Source organism: Mobula birostris, chromosome 3, assembly GCF_030028105.1.
Source record: "Mobula birostris isolate sMobBir1 chromosome 3, sMobBir1.hap1, whole genome shotgun sequence".
Taxonomy (NCBI): domain Eukaryota; kingdom Metazoa; phylum Chordata; class Chondrichthyes; order Myliobatiformes; family Myliobatidae; genus Mobula; species Mobula birostris.
This window is the reverse complement of record NC_092372.1, coordinates 49,516,752-49,535,347: the sequence shown is the minus strand read 5'-3', so window position 1 is coordinate 49,535,347 and position 18,596 is coordinate 49,516,752. Positions and strand designations below refer to the sequence as shown.

At 42.5% G+C, this 18,596-nt stretch overlaps 1 protein-coding gene across 2 annotated transcripts in view; it reads left to right on the top strand.

Moving 5' to 3' along the window:
- The window catches only part of adamts6 (ADAM metallopeptidase with thrombospondin type 1 motif, 6), a 291,316-nt gene that overhangs the window by 264,326 nt on the left and 8,394 nt on the right, over positions 1-18,596 (top strand). For both annotated transcript variants that reach the window (XM_072252609.1, XM_072252608.1), the window contains exon 22: positions 6,695-6,871. In XM_072252609.1, coding sequence (XP_072108710.1) covers positions 6,695-6,871 — 177 coding nt within the window. The remainder of the gene's footprint in view (positions 1-6,694; positions 6,872-18,596) is intronic.

The window sequence follows — 18,596 nt, the reverse complement described above, 5'->3', positions numbered from 1 at the left end:
TAAAAAACCTACTGTCATCTGATATTCTGCATTGGTTATCAAAACATTTAAGGGGTACAGTTTCATGTCCTGCAATCTTGTAATGCCATTTACAGATTTTTATGATGCAATTCTTTTATGCTTGCATGCAAGTTGTTATAAAAATTGATTTTGACCAAGTTTGACATGTTTTCTGAGAGCTGCTTCATTGGCACTACAAAAGGCATGATTGTCCTTTTGGTTGTTTATCAAGATGAGAGATAGTGGTTATGGAATAAAACGATTTACTGTGGATCAAGCAGCTGTCTCAATCTCCTCAGCAGAACTACACTGGTAATTATCCATTTCCTTCCGGAAATGTTTAGTTGTGAGATGTAGATCAGTTCACGGATTCTTAATTTCCTCAGGGCACCTGGCCTATTATTGCGGGAGGTGGAGGAGGTCTCATATGAACAGAAATTGTGGGGTGCTACAGGTTCTCTGTCCCATACCATCTGAATAAGAGATTGGTTAAGGATGGGTAAATACAGCTTTTATTTTCCCCATTTAGATGGGACATCAGAAAATGACAGAAGACCCCCATGGGACAATGTAAATTGCCAGCATTCCCAGTAATAACCTTAATATATTGCCCAAAGGCAGAGGAGGGTGAGCACAGAACCAAAGGGGAAACATTTCATTTTTTCATCCAACTGCGAAGGCTGGTTGTCAATGTCAGGGTCTGTGGCACAACTTCCTAATTTACCGATGACACAAAAACAGAAATGTAGTGAATTGTGACATACTGTAACTATAAGAGTACAGTAATCAACCCCTTTTGTTCACCTTGCCATTCGGTAGGATATAAACAGGCTAGCAGGATGGGTGGATATATGAGAGATGAAATTTAACGCTGAGAAATGCAAAGTTACATATATTTTGATAGGAAAATGAGAAGAAGCGATATAAACTGGAAGGAGCAATTTTAAAATGGGTATGCGATCACTGGTACGTGTGTATAAGTGTTTGAAAGTGCAGAGTGGGGACCTGGACTTTATGAATAGAGGCATAACAAACAACGAAATATTAATGAATTTTCATGAAACATCAGTTTGGTGTTGGTGTTGGTTTATTATTAACAATGAAAAGCTTTGCCGCATACTCTTTAAACAGATTAAATCACTACACAATGCATTGAGGCAGAATAAGATAAAACAATAACAATGTAAAGTTAAGTGTAAAAACTTACTAAAAAGTGCAGTGCTGGTAAAAGATAACGTGCAAGATTGTAACAAGATATCTTGTGAGGCCAAGAGTCCATTTTATTGTACAAGAGGTCCGTTTAAGAATCGATAACAATGGGATAGAAGTGGTCCTTGAGCTTGTGGTATATGCTTTCGGGCTTTTGTACATTTTGCCTAGTGGGAGAGAATAGTTATTTTGAGAAACTAAAGAGGCTGGGGTTGTTCTCCTTGAAATGAGGAAGTTGTAAAAAGGGGATCTGACAGAGGTGTTTAAAATGAAGGATGCAGATGGAATAGACAGAAAATATTCCTTCCAGAAGAGGGACTGAATGGACATATAATGAAGGTAATTGACAAAAAAGAAGAGCTATGAATGGTTATGGTCTGGATTGCAGTGCCAGGTATTGTAATGGAGGCAGATTCATTCCAAGAGTTCAAATGGGAGTTGGATGAGTTTCTAAAAGAACAGAATGTGTTCTTTTCTAAGTGTTTCAGGTGTTCAAATGGAAGTTGGGTGAGTTCTAAAAGAACAGACTATGGAGGAAGAATGAGGAGTGGGACTGCATGTGTTGCTGTAATTGGAGAACCTGATGGGCGGAATGGTCTCTGTTTTTGCCTACGTGTTACCATCCCAGTATATTAGCAGATGGCTGATGACATTTTTTCCTTCTCCCACTGCTAAGGACATAGACCCTTGCCCTCTGGACAGGTTTTTACATTTCCAGTGTACAAGAAGTCCAAACTTGCAGTTCTGCAAAGCTGCATGCAGGTTTCAAGAGAGATTATATTTCTAAATTTGAATTACTGACCCTGAACAGGTTTGACATGTCATCCAGCTGGCCATGATTCTGCTCTCCAACTAAGTCAGAGCTCAGTCGTCATAAATTTGTTCAGATTGATCTCTGAGATGTATAGGTTTGGGGATTTTTGGCTGTGTTTTGTTTGTCCAGTCATTGATAGTTAAAGTTCTGTTTTAAAAACCTGAAAGAAACAAATTGGCATGGAGTACTGTCAGGCATTTAAATTATTTTTACATTACCTTACCAGAGAGCAATGACTTAACTTCTAAGGTTATGAAGCGTGCTAAATAAATGTCAGCTAGTTCCTTCTCCTTAAAGAAGAACTCTTAGACGTAAGGCAGAGTTGTATGAGCTGGGCTATAACAGTCTCCCTTTGGTCCTGTTCATTTTGGATGTTATATTGAGTTATAGGACAGCTCAGATCCCATGGATATAGTTCAGAAACAAGGGTTTGCTGTACTCATGGAGTTTCACAATAGGAGAACTCAAATCATGGGACTCTGAATATTCTAAGCACAGAGAAATAGTCCCTAATGTGGGTTCTTGTTCACCCTTCATAGTTTCAGCAGAAAATCAACAAAGCCCTGGGGGAAAGATATAAATGTCTGATCGTGCTGTTTCTCAATAGATTCCATTATTCTGCTGAGAGTACAATGCTGGCTCTTGCGTTAAATGTATTTCCTTTGTAATATTTTGTCACCTCTATCGGTGGCAGGTACTTGTTCAATGCTAGGAAGGTTTTTCTCTCTGTTCACCTGAAACTTTTGACTAATGCTTGTATTATGGATTAGTATTCCACAAGGACTCTCTTCTTTCTGGCTCCTTCTTTGTATCCTGCTGAAGGGTCTCCGCCCGAAACATCAACTGTACTCTTTTCCATAGATGCTGCCTGGCCCACTGAGTTCCTCCAGCATTTTGGGTGTGTTGCTCGGATTTCAAGCATCTGCAGATTTTCTCTTGTTTGTGATTTGATCCCTTCTTTGTATGCCCTGTTTGTGAATGGTGGCATATATTTCAGATGGGATCAATGCATTTGGCTTCTAACCTATTATCAACTGACATCCACACATATATACCCATTGTTTAGTGATCAGATCAGTAACCACAGTCAAGTTCCCTTATCCAGACATGGGGCACTCAGACTTACTGTAATCATGCTACTGGTATTTTGGTTGACTTGATGTTAAACAGATAAGACCAAGAATCAAAATTGGGCACTTACTCTTTAGTTGAATCCAAAACCAAATAATGATACCAAGGCAGGACTTTTACTTGTTATGACACCAAATATTTTTCAGTCAGTATATCACAGTAATGACTGCAATGCTAAATTTGCTCAGTTTGTGAATGTTGAAAGCTTTTACCCATTTGGTATCTCACTCCCACAGTACTACAGTCTATAAATATTTATACCAAGTAATTGCAATCAGAAGTAAAGATATTTTCAAGTTCCTGAAAACTACCATGACCTTAGTCATAGAAACATAGAAACATAGAAAATAGGTGCAGGAGGAGGCCATTTGGCCCTTCGAGCCTGCACTGCCATTTATTATGATCATGGCTGATCATCCAACTCAGAACCCCGCCCCAGCCTTCCCTCCATACCCCCTGATCCCCGTAGCCACAAGGGCCATATCTAACTCCCTCTTAAATATAGCCAATGTACTGGCCTCAACTGCTTCCTGTGGCAGAGAATTCCACAGATTCACCACTCTCTGAGTGAAGTTGTTTTTCCTAATCTCGGTCCTAAAAGGCTTCCCCTTTATCCTCAAACTGTGACCCCTTGTTCTGGACTTCCCCAACATCGGGAACAATCTTCCTGCATCTAGCCTGTCCAATCCCTTTAGGATTTTATACGTTTCAATCAGATCCCCCCTCAATCTTCTAAATTCCAACGAGTACAAGCCCAGTTCATCCAGTCTTTCTTCATATGAAAGTCCTGCCATCCCAGGAATCAATCTGGTGAACCTTCTTTGTACTCCCTCTATGGCAAGGATGTCTTTCCTCAGATTAGGGGACCAAAACTGCACACAATACTCCAGGTGTGGTCTCACCAAGGCCTTGTACAACTGCAGTAGTACCTCCCTGCTCCTGTACTCGAATCCTCTCGCTATAAATGCCAGCATACCATTCGCCTTTTTCACCGCCTGCTGTACCTGCATGCCCACTTTCAATGACTGGTGTATAATGACACCCAGGTCTCGTTGCACCTCCCCTTTTCCTAATCGGCCACCATTCAGATAATAATCTGTTTTCCTATTTTTGCTACCAAAGTGGATAACTTCACATTTATCCACATTAAATTGCATCTGCCACGAATTTGCCCACTCACCCAACCTATCCAAGTCACTCTGCATCCTCTTAGCATCCTCCTCACAGCTAACACTGCCACCCAGCTTCGTGTCATCCGCAAACTTGGAGATGCTGCATTTAATTCCCTCATCCAAGTCATTAATATATATTGTAAACAACTGGGGTCCCAGCACTGAGCCTTGCGGTACCCCACTAGTCACCGCCTGCCATTCTGAAAAGGTCCCGTTTATTCCCACTCTTTGCTTCCTGTCTGCTAACCAATTCTCCATCCACATCAATACCTTACCCCAATACCATGTGCTTTAAATTTGCACACTAATCTCCCGTGTGAGACCTTGTCAAAAGCCTTTTGAAAATCCAAATATACCACATCCACTGGTTCTCCCCATCCACTCTACTAGTTACATCCTCAAAAAATTCAATGAGATTCGTCAGACATGATTTTCCCTTCACAAATCCATGCTGACTTTGTCCGATGATTTCACCGCTTTCCAAATGTGCTGTTATCACATCCTTGATAACTGACTCCAGCAGTTTCCCCACCACTGACGTTAGGCTAACCGGTCTAAAATTGCCCGGTTTCTCTCTCCCTCCTTTTTTAAAAAGTGGGGTTACATTAGCCACCCTCCAATCCTCAGGAACTAGTCCAGAATCTAACGAGTTTTGAAAAATTATCACTATTTCTTGGGCTACTTCCTTAAGCCCTCTAGGATGCAGACCATCTGGCCCTGGGGATTTATCTGCCTTCAATCCCTTCAATTTACCTAACACCACTTCCCTACTAACATGTATTTCGCTCAGTTTCTCCATCTCACTGGACCCTCTGTCCCCGACTATTTCTGGAAGATTATTTATGTCCTCCTTAGTGAAGACAGAACCAAAGTAATTATTCAATTGGTCTGCCATGTCCTTGCTCCCCATAATCAATTCACCTGTTTCTGTCTGTAGGGGACCTACATTTGTCTTTACCAGTCTTTTCCTTTTTACATACCTATAAAAGCTTTTACAGTCAGTTTTTATGTTCCCTGCCAGTTTTCTCTCATAATCTTTTTTCCCCTTCCTAATTAAGCCCTTTGTCCTCCTCTGCTGAACTCTGAATTTCTCCCAGTCCTCAGGTGAGCCACTTTCTCTGGCTAATTTGTATGCTTCTTCTTTGGAATTAATACTATCCCTAATTTCTCTTGTCAGCCACGGGTGCACTACCTTCCTTGATTTATTCTTTTGCCAAACTGGGATGAACAATTGTTGTAGTTCATCCATGCAACCTTTAAATGCTTGCCATTGCATATCCACCGTCAATCCTTTAAGTGTCATTTGCCAGTCTATCTTAGCTAATTCATGTCTCGTACCTTCAAAGTTACCCCTCTTTAAGTTCAGAACCTTTGTTTCTGAATTAGCTATGTCACTCTCCATCTTAATGAAGAATTCGACCATATTATGGTCACTCTTACCCAAAGGGCCTCTCACGACAAGATTGCTAATTAACCCTTCCTCATTGCTCAAAACCCAGTCCAGAATAGCCTGTTCTCTAGTTGGTTCCTCGACATGTTGGTTCAAAAAACCATCCCGCATACATTCCAAGAAATTCTCTTCCTCAGCACCTTTACCAATTTGGTTCACCCAATCTACATGTAGATTGAAGTCACCCATTATAACTGCTGTTCCTTTCTTGCACACATTTCTAATTTCCTGTTTAATACCATCTCCGACCTCACTACTACTGTTAGGTGGCCTGTACACAACTCCCACCAGCGTCTTCTGCCCCTTAGTGTTACGCAGCTCTACCCATATCGATTCCACATCTTCCCGGCTTATGTCCTTCCTTTCTATTGCGTTAGTCTCTTCTTTAACCAGCAACGCCACCCCACCTCCCCTCCCTTCATGTCTATCTCTCCTGAATATTGAATATCCCTGAACGTTGAGCTCCCATCCTTGGTCACCCTGGAGCCATGTCTCCGTGATCCCAACTATATCATAATCATTAATAACAATCTGCACTTTCAATTCATCCACCTTATTACGAATGCTCCTTGCATTGACACACAAAGCCTTCAGGCGCTCTTTTACAACTCTCCTAGCCCTTATACAATTATGTTGAAAAGTGGCGCTTTTTAATGCTTGCCCTGGATTTGTCGGCCGCCACTGTTACTCTTCTCCTTAGTACTTTTTGCTTCTACCCTCACTTTACACCCCACTGTCTCTCTGCACTGGTTCCCATCCCCCTGTTGTGAACTAACCTCCTCACGCTTAGCCTCATTTGAGTCTTACGTGTAGATATTAAAATATCTAGTATAACTGGAAACCCTGAATAGGCTTTGATGTTTTTAAATACAAAAACACTTGACTGATGAAATATTAAGTGTGAACCATCTTTTGCAGTGTACTCCCAAATGTGGCCCAGGATTTAAGCATCGAATTGTTTTATGTAAGAGCAGCGACCTGAGCAAGACTTTCCCACCCTCCCATTGCTCGAGTGAAAGCAAACCTCCAGCCCGGATTCGTTGCAGCCTTGGGCGATGCCCACCTCCTCGATGGGTCACTGGAGAATGGGGCCTGGTAAGCTGGGACCAATTTAAAGTTATGGTATTCCATTTCCTTAACACTCATCTACCTGGTGATTTCTGGTGCATAAATTAATATGTGTTGTATTTCATGTAAAAAATTGTATGGATAGTTTTGAAGAGTCCATCGTGATCTCCAGATTGTATGAAGTTTCTTCTTAATTCACGTGTTTCTTTTCTTAGCTCACACAAACTTAAATTATATGAATACAGGTATCTTTGAATTTTGGAACATGCTATTTACACATTTTCATCAACTTTTGCAATCAGCTGTTTAGAATCCACGTCTTTGATTTATTAGGTACTTTTTCCAAAAATGAGTTATACTTAATGTTCACAATAAATGGTCTTTTAAATCCCAAACAACTGAAATAAGATGATTGGATTATGATCTTTGTGGACACTGCAGAGCTATTCAGTTGTGTTAATAAAAATTGCAAACTTCTTAAACACAGTTACTTAAGAAAGTATTGTTGGAGCTGCGCTAGATGAGGCAAATGGTATTCTGTCACTAACTATCTTGTTGAGCCTTGATTTTGAAAGAGGTGAGCTATTCACTGCAGGAATAATTGGAATTGGTTTATTATTATAATATGCCAAAGATATGGTGAAAAACTTAGTTTTGCAAGCCAAAACTTGTAGATAATTTCAAAACATGAGCTTATGGAGGTAGTACAAACGAAAAGCAATAACAGAATGAGGAAAAGCCCAGCCTCTGATTTGTTCTTATACCTAGTGTATTTTTGTCATTGATTCTATAAAGGTTTTTGTCCAAGGTGACCCAAAGGACACTAATGATAAGTAACTTAATGTAGGTAATGCCATTCCATTTCAAAGGTAAATTGTGAACCTCCCTCTTGATGGAGACGGTAATTGCCTGTAATATTTGAGGCACAAATACTTCTTGTACTTATCAGCTCATGCCTGAATTTGTTTTGGGTTTACTACGTGGTGACAGGGACAGTTTCATTTTGGGAAGGCTAGCATATAGAAATGAACATATGAAATTATCGCTGAACATCCCCCTCTTCACGTGTATGGGGAAAGGTAGGTTATTTATAAAGAGCTAAAAGTATTTGGGCCTAGAATATTGTTGTAGGATGAACATGGCATGAACATTGACTTTCAACAACCACAATCAACTTTGGGTAAGTTGTTGTCAACTATTGGAGAGTAATTTCCCCGTTTTCTATAGATTTCAACTTTAGAGCCCATTCATGCAAAGCTCAGTAAAATGTTAGCATTCCTATATATTAATTTTTCTTAATGTGACTAATTCCTCAGGCATCAATTCGACATTTTAAACCTGTCAAACGTAGACATAGAAAGGATGTTTCCAGTACTAGAGAAGTCTAGGATCAAAGGGGACAGCTTCATAATAGATGGCTATCCCTCTAGGAGGAAGAATTTCTTTAGTCAGAGGGTGGGTAATCTGTGGAATTCATTGCTACCGGCGGCTGTGTAGGCCAAGTCATTAGATATGTTTAAAGCAGAGTTTGATAGGCTCTTGATTAGTGAGGGTGTCAAAGGTTGTGGGGAGAACACAAGAGAATGATGGTGAGCTTCTCATTTTTCCTCATAAAGCCTCTGTATCCTCCACAAACCTCATATGGTCACCTGGTTTTGTATCATAAATAAACTTAATCCCTTTATTCAAATCATTGATACAAACTGTGAAAGCTAAGCCTCCAGGGACAATCCTTGCATCACTCCAATGTGCTTCTTCTTTGTACTGTTTGCAGCTCAGTGACATCTTTCCTACAGCAGGGTAACAAAAACTATACACAGTACTCCAGGTGCAACCTCACCAATGTCCTGTACAACTACAATATAACTTCCTAACTCCTGTACTCATTAACCAGACTGATGAAGGTCTTCTCACTGTCTAACTGTAATGCCTTTGACTAGTCCTACTTTTTTTCAACATGACTTAGAACATAGGACAGAGAAACCTACAGCACATTACAGGCCCTTCGGCCCACAATGTTGTGCTGACCATGTAATCTACTCTAGAATCTGCCTAGAATTACCCTTCCACATAGCCCTCTATTTTTCTAAGCTCCATGTACCTATCTAAGAGTCTCTTAAAAGTCCCTACTGTATCCGCCTCTGCTACTGCCACCAGCTGTGCATTCCACACACCCACCACTCTGTGTGAAAAACTTACCCCTGACATCTCCTCTGTACCTACTTCCAAGCACCTTAAAAGCATACCCCCTTGTGTTAGCCATTTCAGCCCTGGGCAAAAGCCTCTGACTATCCACACAATCAATGCCTCTGATCATCTTATACATCTCTTATCAGGTCACCTCTCATCCTCTGTCACTCCAAGAAGAAAAGGCTAAGTTCACTCAACCTATTCTTATAAGACATACTCTCCAATCCAGGCAACATCCTTGTAAATCTCTTCTGCACCCTTTCTATAGTTTCCACATCCTTCCTGTAGTGAGGTGACCGGAACTGAGCACAGTACTCCAAGTAGGGTCTGACCAAAGTCTTGTATAGCTGTAACATTACCTCACGGTTCTTGAACTCAGTCCCATGGTTGATGAATGCCAACTCACCATACACCTTAACAACACTGTCAACCTATGCAGCAGCTTTGAGTGTCCTATAGACATGGACCCCAATATCCCTGTGATCCTCCATACTGCCAAGAATCTTACCATTAATAATATATTAACTGGACAAGTTTTACATTGTTGGGTTGACATCAATGTCACAAGAGTAGCTTGGCTCAAAATACAGTTAGTTCTGGAGCACAAACCTTCAGTACAATAAGCAGTACCAGGACTGGAATGTTGTCTGGTCCAGTGGCCTTTGTTTTAGTTAGTGTGTCAACCAATTCACATAGACTGAATTGAGTTAGCTAAATTCACATAGACTGAATTGGCACAAACACGAGGACATCTTCAGATGCTGGAAATTCAAGCAACACACATAAAAACTGCTGGTGAACGCAGCAGGCCAGGCAGCATCTATAGGAAGAGGTACAGTTGACATTTCGGGCCGAGACCCTTCGTCAGGACTAAATAAAAGAAGAGATAGTAAGAGATTTGAAAGTGGGAGCGGGAGGGGGAGATCTGAAATGATAGGAGAAGACAGGAGGGGGAGGGATGGAGCTAAGAGCTGGAAAGTTGATTGGCAAAAGGGATACCAGGCTGGAAAAGGGAAAGGATCATGAGACAGGAGGCCTATGGAGACAGAAAGGGGGAGGGGAGCCCAGAAGATGCGCAAGGAGTTATAGTGAGAGAGACAGAGGGAGAAAAGAGAGAGAGAAAAAAATAGTAATAAATAAATAACGGATGGGGTACGATGGGGAGGTGGGGCATTAACAGAAGTCAGAGAAGTCAGTGTTCATGCCATCAGGTTGGAGGCTACCCAGACGGAATATAAGGTGTTGTTCCTCCAACCTGAGTGTGGCTTCATCTTTACAGTAGAGGAGGCTGTGGATAGACATATCAGAATGGGAATGGAACGTGGAATTAAAATGTGTGGCGACTGGGAGATCCTGCTTTCTCTGATGGACAGAGCATAGGTGTTCAGCAAAACGGTCTCCCAGTCTGTGTCGGGTCTCGCCAATATATAGAAGGCCACATCGGGGGCACCAGACGCAGTATATCACACCAGTCGACTCACAGGTGAAATGTCGCCTCACCTGGAAGGACTGTCTGGGGCCCTGAATGGTGATGAGGGAGGAAGTGTAAGGGCATGTGTAGCACTTGTCCGCTTACAAGGATAAGTGCCGGGAGGGAGATTAGTGGGAAGGGATGAGGGGGACGAATGGACAAGGGAGTCGCGTAGGGAGTGATCCCTGCGGAGGGGGGGGGGGGAGTTAAGATGTGCCTAGTGGTGGGATCCCGTTGGAGGTGGCGGAAGTTACAGAGAATGATATGTTGGACCCGGAGGCTGGTGGGGTGGTAGGTGAGGACAAGGGGAACCCTATCCCTAGTGGGGTGGCAGGATGATGGAGTGAGAACAGATGTGCGTGAAATGGGAGAGGTGCGTTTGAGAACGGAGTGGATGGTGGAGGAAGGGAAACTCCTTTTTTTTAAAAAAGGAGGATATCTCCCTCGTCCTGGAATGAAAAGCCTCATCCTGAGAGCAGATGCGGCGGAGACGGAGGAATTGCGAGAAGGGGATGGCATTTTTGCAAGAGACAGGGTGGGAAGAGGAGTAGTCCAGGTAGCTGTGAGAGTCCGTAGGCTTATAGTAGACATCAGTAGATAAGCTGTCTCCAGAGATAGAGACAGAAAAATCAAGAAAGAGGAGGGAGCTGTCGGAAATGGACCAGGTAAACTTGAGGGCAGGGTGAAAGTTGGAGGCAAAGTTAACAAAGTCAACGAGCTCAGCATGCGTGCAGGAGGCAGCACCCATGCAGTCGTCGATGTAGCAAAGGAAAAGTGGGGGACAGATACCAGAATAGGTTTGGAACGTGGACTGTTCCACATAGCCAACAAAAAGGCAGGCATAGCTGGGACCCATACGGATGCCCATAGCTACACTTTTAGTTTGGAGGAAGTGGGAGGAGCCAAAGGAAATATTATTAAGAGTAAGAACTAATTCCGCTAGACGGAGGAGAGTGGTGGTAGAGGGGAACTGGTTAGGTCTGGAATCCAAAAAGAAGCGGAGAGCTTTGAGACCTTCCTGGTGGAGGATGGAGGTATATAGAGACTGGACATCCATGGTGAAAATAAAGCGGTGGGGGCCAGGGAACTTAAAATCATTGAAAAAATTCAGAGCATGAGAAGTGTCACGAACATAGGTGGGAAGGGATTGAACAAGGAGGGATAAAACAGTGTTGAGGTATGCAGAAATGAGTTCAGTGGGGCAGGAACAAGCTGAGACAATGGGTCTGCCAGGACAGGCAGGTTTGTGGATCTTGGGTAGGAGGTAGAAACAGGAAGTGCGAGGTGTGGGAACTATAAGGTTGGTAGCAGTGGATGGGAGATCCCCTGAGCTGATTAAGTTGGTGATGGTGTGGGAGACAATGGCCTGGTGCTCCTTAGTGGGGTCATGATCGAGGCGTAAATAAGAGGAGGTATCCACGAGTTGTCGCTGTGCCTCGGAAAGGTAGAGGTCATTACGCCAGACTGCAACAGCACCTGCCTTATCGGCAGGTTTATAGTAAGGTTAGGATTAGTGCAGAGGGTGTGGAGAGCAGAGCATTCAAAAGGAGTGTGGTCGGAATGGGAACAATTGAGTTGTCTTTGTGAGGACAGGCCTTAGGGTTTGATTCACCTGTTTGAGGAGAAACAAACTGATGAAGGTCGAGCCATGGATGTGGTGTATATAGATTTTGTAAGGCATTCGACAAAGTTCTCAATGGTAATTTCCCTGTAGGATACTTGGCTGCGTGGATTCAGAATCAGCTTGTCCACAGAAGGCAGAGGGTGGTTGTAGATGGAGGGCATTCTGCCTGGAGGTTTATCGCCACTAACGTTCCACAGGGGTCAGTTATGGGACCCCCTACTCTTTGTGATTTTTATAAGTAACATAGATGGAATTGTGAATTAGTATGCAGGTGACACGGTTTGGTGATGTTATGTGTAGTGATGGCTGTGATAGGTTACAACAAGACTCCCAGCCTCCCGGACGGCCACATCTGTGTTGAGCTGCAGCTCCTTAGGGACCAGATTAGGGAACTGGAGATGCAGCTCGATGACCTTCGTCTGGTCAAGGAAAGTGAGGAGGTGATAGAGAGGAGCTATAGGCAAGTAGTCACACCGGGGCCTCAGGAGACAGATAAGTGGGTAACAGTCAGGAAAGGGAAGGGCAAGAGTCAGAAACTAGAGAGAGTACCCCTGTGGCTGTACCCTTTGATAAGTAGCCCAGTACTCCTGTTTTAAGTACTGTTGGAGGGAACAGCCTACCTGGGGGAAGCAACAGTGGCCGTGCCTCTAGCACTGAGTCTGGCCCTGTGGCTCAGAAGGGTAGGGAAAGGAAGAGATTGGCAGTAGTGACAGGGGACTCTATAGTTAGGGAGGCAGACAGGCGATTCTGTGGATGCAGGAAAGAAATATGGATGGTAGTTTGCCTCCCAGGTACCAGGGTCCAGGATGTTTCTGATCACGTCCACGATATTCTGAAGTGGGAAGTTGAACAGCCGGAAGTTGTGGTACATGTTGGTACCAATGACATAGGTAGGAAAAGGGAGGAGTTCCTGAAAACAGACTACAGGGAGTTAGGAAAGAAGCTGAGAAGCAGGATCTCAAAGGTAGTAATCTCGGATTACTGCCTGTGCCATGCAATAGTGAGTATAGGAATAGAGTGAGGTGGAGGATAAATGTGTGGCTGACGGATTGGAGCAGGTTGAAGGGGGACTTAATAGAGGTATTTAAAATTATGAGGGGGATAGATAGAGTTGACGTGGATAGGCTTTTTTCCATTGAGAGCAGGGGAGATTCAAACAAGCAGACATGAGTTAAGAGTTGGGGGCAAAAGTTTAGGGGTAACATGAGGTGGAACTACTTTACTCAGAGAGTGGTAGCCGTGTGGAACGAGCTTCCAGCAGAAGTGGTAGAGGCAGGTTCAATATTGTCATTTAAAGTTAAATTGGGCAGCTATATGGAGAGGAAAGGAATGGAGAATTATGGGCTGAGTGCAGGTCAGTGGGACTAGGTGAGAGTAAGCGTTCAGCACAGACTAGGAGGACCGAGATAGCCTGTTTCCGTGCTGTAATTGTTATATGGTTATATGGTTATTACAGAGACTTGGATGGCTGAGGGGCAGGAATGGCTACTTAGAATGCTAGGCTTTAGATGTTTCAGAAAGGACAGGGAGAGAGGCAAAAAAGGTGGGGGAGTGGCACTGCTGATCAGAGATAGTGTCAAGGCTGCAGAAAAGGAGAAAGTCATGGAGGAATTGTCTTCTGTCTGTCTGTACGTGGAGGTTAGAAACAGGAAGGGGTCAATAACTCTACTGGGTGTTTTTTATAGACCACCTAATAACAACAGGGACATAGAGGAGCAGATAGGGAGACAGATTCTAGAACGGTACAGTAATAACAGGGTTGTCATAATGGGGGATTTTAATTTCTTCAATATTAATTAGCATCTGCCTAGAACGAGGAGTTTAGATGAGGTGGAGTTTGTTAAATGTGTTCAGGAAGGTTTCTTGACACAATATGTAGATAAGCCTACAAGAGGAGAGGCTGTACTTGATCTGGTATTGGGAAATGAACCTGGTCAGGTGTCAGGTCTCTCAGTGGGAGAGCATTTTGGAGATAGTGATCATAATTCTATCTCCTTGATGGGAACAGACAAATTAGGAAAGTGTTTAATTGGAGTAAGGGGAAATATGAAGTTATCAGGCAGGAACTTGGAAGCATAAATTGGGAACAGATGTTCTCGGAAATGTGCGGCATAAATGTGGCAAACGTTCAGGGGATATTTGCATAGCGTTCTGCACAGGAACATTCCAATGAGACAGGAAAAGGATGGTGAGGTACAGGAACCATGGTGTACAAAGGCAGTTGAAAATCTTGTCAAGAAGGAAAGCTTATGAAATGATCAAAAAAACTAGATAATGATCGAGGTCAAGAAAATTATAAGGCTAGCAGGAAGGAGCTTAAGAGTGAAATTAGGAGAACCAGAAGGAGCCCTGAGAAGGCATTCTACAAGTTTGAGAAGAGCAAGAGGATAAAGCGTGAGAGAATAGGACCAATGAAGTGTGACAGTGGAAAAATGAGTATGGAACCGGAGGAGGTAGCAGAGGTACATAATGAATACTTTGCTTCAGTATTCACTGCGGAAAAGGACCTTGGCGATTGTAGCGATGACTTACAGAGGACTGGAAAGCTTGAGCTATAGACATTAAGGAAGACGATGTGCTAGAGCTTTTGTAAAGCATCAAGTTGGTAAGTCACCAAGACTGGATGAGATATACCCTAGGCTACTGTGGGAGGCGAGGGAGGAGATTGCTGAGCCTCTGGCAATGATCAATATAGTATTAATGGTAAGACTCTTGGAAGTGTGGAGGATCGGCAGGTTCTTGGGGTCTGAGTCTATAGGACACTCAAAGCTGCTGCGCAGGTTGACTGTGTGGTTAAGGCAGCATATGGTGTATTGGTATTCATCAACCGTGGGATTGAGTTCAAGAGCCAAGAGATAATGTTACAGCTATATAGGACCCTGGTCAGACACCACTTGGAGTACTGTGCTCAGTTCTAGTCACCTCACTACAGGAAGGATGTGGAAACTATAGCAAGGATGCAGAGGAGATTTACAAGGATGTTGCCTGGATTGGGGAGCATGCCTTATGAGAATAGGTTGAGTAAACTTGGTCTTTTCTCCTTGGAGCAATGTAGGATGAGGGGTGACCTGATAGAGGTGTATGAGATGACAAGAGGCATTGATCGTGTGATTAGTCAGAGGCTTTTTTCCAGGGTTGAAATGGCTAACATGTGAGGGCACAGTTTTAAGGTGTTTGGAAGTAGGTACAGAGGAGATGTCAGGTGTAAGTTGTTGTTTTTTTTAAACACAGAGAGTGGTGAGTGCGTGGAATGGGCTGCAGGTGACGGTGGTGGAGGCAGTTACAATAGGGTCTTTTAAGAGGCTCCTGGATAGGTACATGGAGCTTAGAAAAATAGAGGGCTACGGGTAACTCGAGGTAATTTCTAAAATAAGTATATGTTCGGCACAATATTGTGGGCTGAAGGACCTGTATTGTGCTTTAGGTTTTCTTTGTTCTGTGACACTGAGACGATGCAGAGCTGGGCTAAGAAGTGGCCATTGGAGTTCAATCCAGAAATACATGAAGTGATTCACTTTGGGAAGTCAAACTTGATGACAGAGTACAAAATTAATGGCAGGATTCTTAGTAGTGTGGAAGAACAGAAGGATCTTGGGGTCCATGTCCATAGATGCTTCAAAGTTGCAATGCAAGTTGGTAGGGTGGTTAAGCGTATAGTGGTTGGCCTTTGTTAGTTGGGAGATTGAGTTCAAGAACCCATGATGTAATTTTGCAGCTCCATAAAACTCTGGTTAGACCACACTTGAAGTATTGTGATGAGTTCTGGTCACCTCATTGTAGGAGGGATGCAGAAGCTTATAGAGAGTGCCAAGAAGATTTACCGGGATGCTTCCTGGATTAGAGAGCATGTCTTGTAAAGAAAGGTTGAGCAAGTTGGTATTTCTCTCTTTGGAATGAAGGAGGATGAGAGGAGATTTGATAGAGGTGTACAAGACGATAAGAGCTATAGATGGAGTGGACAGCAAGCATCTTTTTTCCCCCCAGAGTGGCAATGGCTAATATGAGAGGACATAATTTTAATGTGATTGGAGGAAAGTAAAAGGAGGATGTCAGAGGTTGTTGTTTTTTTAAATACACGGAAAATGTTGAGTGCATGGAGCACACTGCCGGGGATTTATAAAAGACATTTATAAGACTCTAAGATAGGTGAATGGAGGGCTATAGGAAAGGGAAGGTTTGATTGATCTTGGAGCAAATTAAATGCCAGCACAACATTTTGGGTTGAAATGCCTGTACAGTACTACAGTGGCATACAAAAGTTTGGGCACCCCTGGTCAAAATTTCTGTTACTGTGAATAGCTAAGCCAGTAAAAGATGAACTGATTTCCAAAAGGCATAAAGTTAAAGATGATACATTTCTTTAATATTTTAAGCAAGATTACTTTTTATTTCCATCTTTTACAGTTTCAAAATAACAAAAAAGGAAAAGGGCCCGAAGCAAAAGTTTGGGCACCCTGCATGGCAGTACTTAGTTACACTCCCTTTGGCAAGTAGCACAGCTTGTAAACGCTTTTTGTAGCCAGCTAAGAGTCTTTCAATTCTTGTTTGGGGGATTTTCGCCCATTCTTCCTTGCAAAAGGCTTCTAGTTCTGTGAGATTCTTGGGCCGCCTTGCACGCACTGCTCTTTTGAGGTCTATCCACAGATTTTCGATGATGTTTAGGTCAGGGGACTGTGAGGGCCATGGCAAAACCTTCAGCTGGCGCCTCTTGAGGTAGTTCATTGTGGATTTTGAGGTGTGTTTAGGTTCATTATCCTGTTGTAGAAGCCATCCTCTTTTCATCTTCAGCTTTTTTACTTCCAGAATTGCTTCCAGAATTTGCTGGTATTTAATTGAATTCATTCATCCCTCTACCAGTAAATGTTCCCCTTGTCACCGGCTGCAACACAAGCCCAAAGCATGATTGATCCACCCCTGTGCTTAACAGTTGGAGAGGTGTTCTTTTCATGAAATTCTGTACACTTTTTTCTCCAAACATACCTTTGCTCACTGCGGCCAAAAGGTTCTATTTTAACTTCATCAGTCCACAGGACTTGTTTCCAAAATGCATCAGGCTTGTTCCTTTGAACCTTTTGAATAGAACTTTTTGGCCACAATGAGAAAAGGTATGTTTGGAGAAAAAAAAGTGCAGAATTCCATGAGAAGAATTGGATGGTCTTAGTGCCTGAGGTATCCTGAAGCACATCTCAAAGTTTCACTTTTTGTCAAAGTATACAACTCTGAAATTCTCTTTCTCCAAGTACCACGAAACCGAGAAAGAAAAGAACTGCAACATGCTCGTCAACCCTCCAATCCCCTCCCCCACACAAAAAAACAAGGATTGGCAAAAAATACAGAATATTAAAAAAAAACTATAAGACTGGGGAGAAAAAAGTCCATAGTCCAAGTCCATATCCAAACGGCAGAAAAACCTGGGTAAGGTTGTAAACCGATTTGTATGGTCTCAGAAAGTGAGATGGATTATTCATAATATGCCAAGAGAAGGTTCTCACTGCAGTAAACTAAAGTTTATCTTACACCAGAGCAGTGCATTTCCTCTAAGTAGAGATACTGAGGCCACAAAGATTATTCAGATGTCTGAAGCCACTTGAATTCCCCTAGTACATTCCAACCAATGTTAGCGCTAACTTTTACAACAGAACTATCTCAGAGTAAAAGGCTTAGTCTTAGATGACCTTGCAGCTTTAAAATCATAATTTTTTTATGTTGAGCATATTTTTATTTTCAATTTGCTGTGGATGAATGTTACAATTAAACATTGAAAAGCGAAACATAATGCAGATTCTATAAATCTGAGATAAAGAAGAAATTGCTAAAAATACTTAATAGGTCAGACAGCATCTATGGAGTGAAACATCTTTAGTGAAACACGCATCAGATGTGAGAAAAGTTAGAAACTAATCATGTTTTCAGTTGTGGAACAAGGGAATGGTGGTAGGAGGGTCAGTGGTAAGCAGAGAGAATAAAGGGTGCGATGTGACTGAAACCAAAATAAAGGTAATAACAAATAGTGGTGGTGCCTGCTGAGAGCAGTTGGTGAAAGTTTGAGAATCACAGCTGATCTGGTAGTTATGTTGAACTAGAAGGAAATAAACAAAAGCCAAAATGGTTGGAACTACAAGATATGAAATGCTACAAATTATTGGAAATCTGAAATAAAAGCAAAATGCTAGATGTTCAGCATGTCAGGCAGTATGTGCAGAGAGAGAGAAGTTAACATTACCGGTTAATGCTGAATTAAACTGGAAAGGCTGGATATCTGAAATCGTTGAGTTCAATATTGAAAATTGTAACATCCAAAGTTGGAAAATCAGATGGCATTTCTGCAGCTTAGGTTGACTTTAACATAGTTAATAGCCAAAAAACACATAAATGGCCAAAAAATATAGAGATCAAAGCTTGAAGAGATGAAGAATTAAAGTGACAGCAACTGGAAGCTCAGGGTCTCCTTGTGGACTAAATAGACA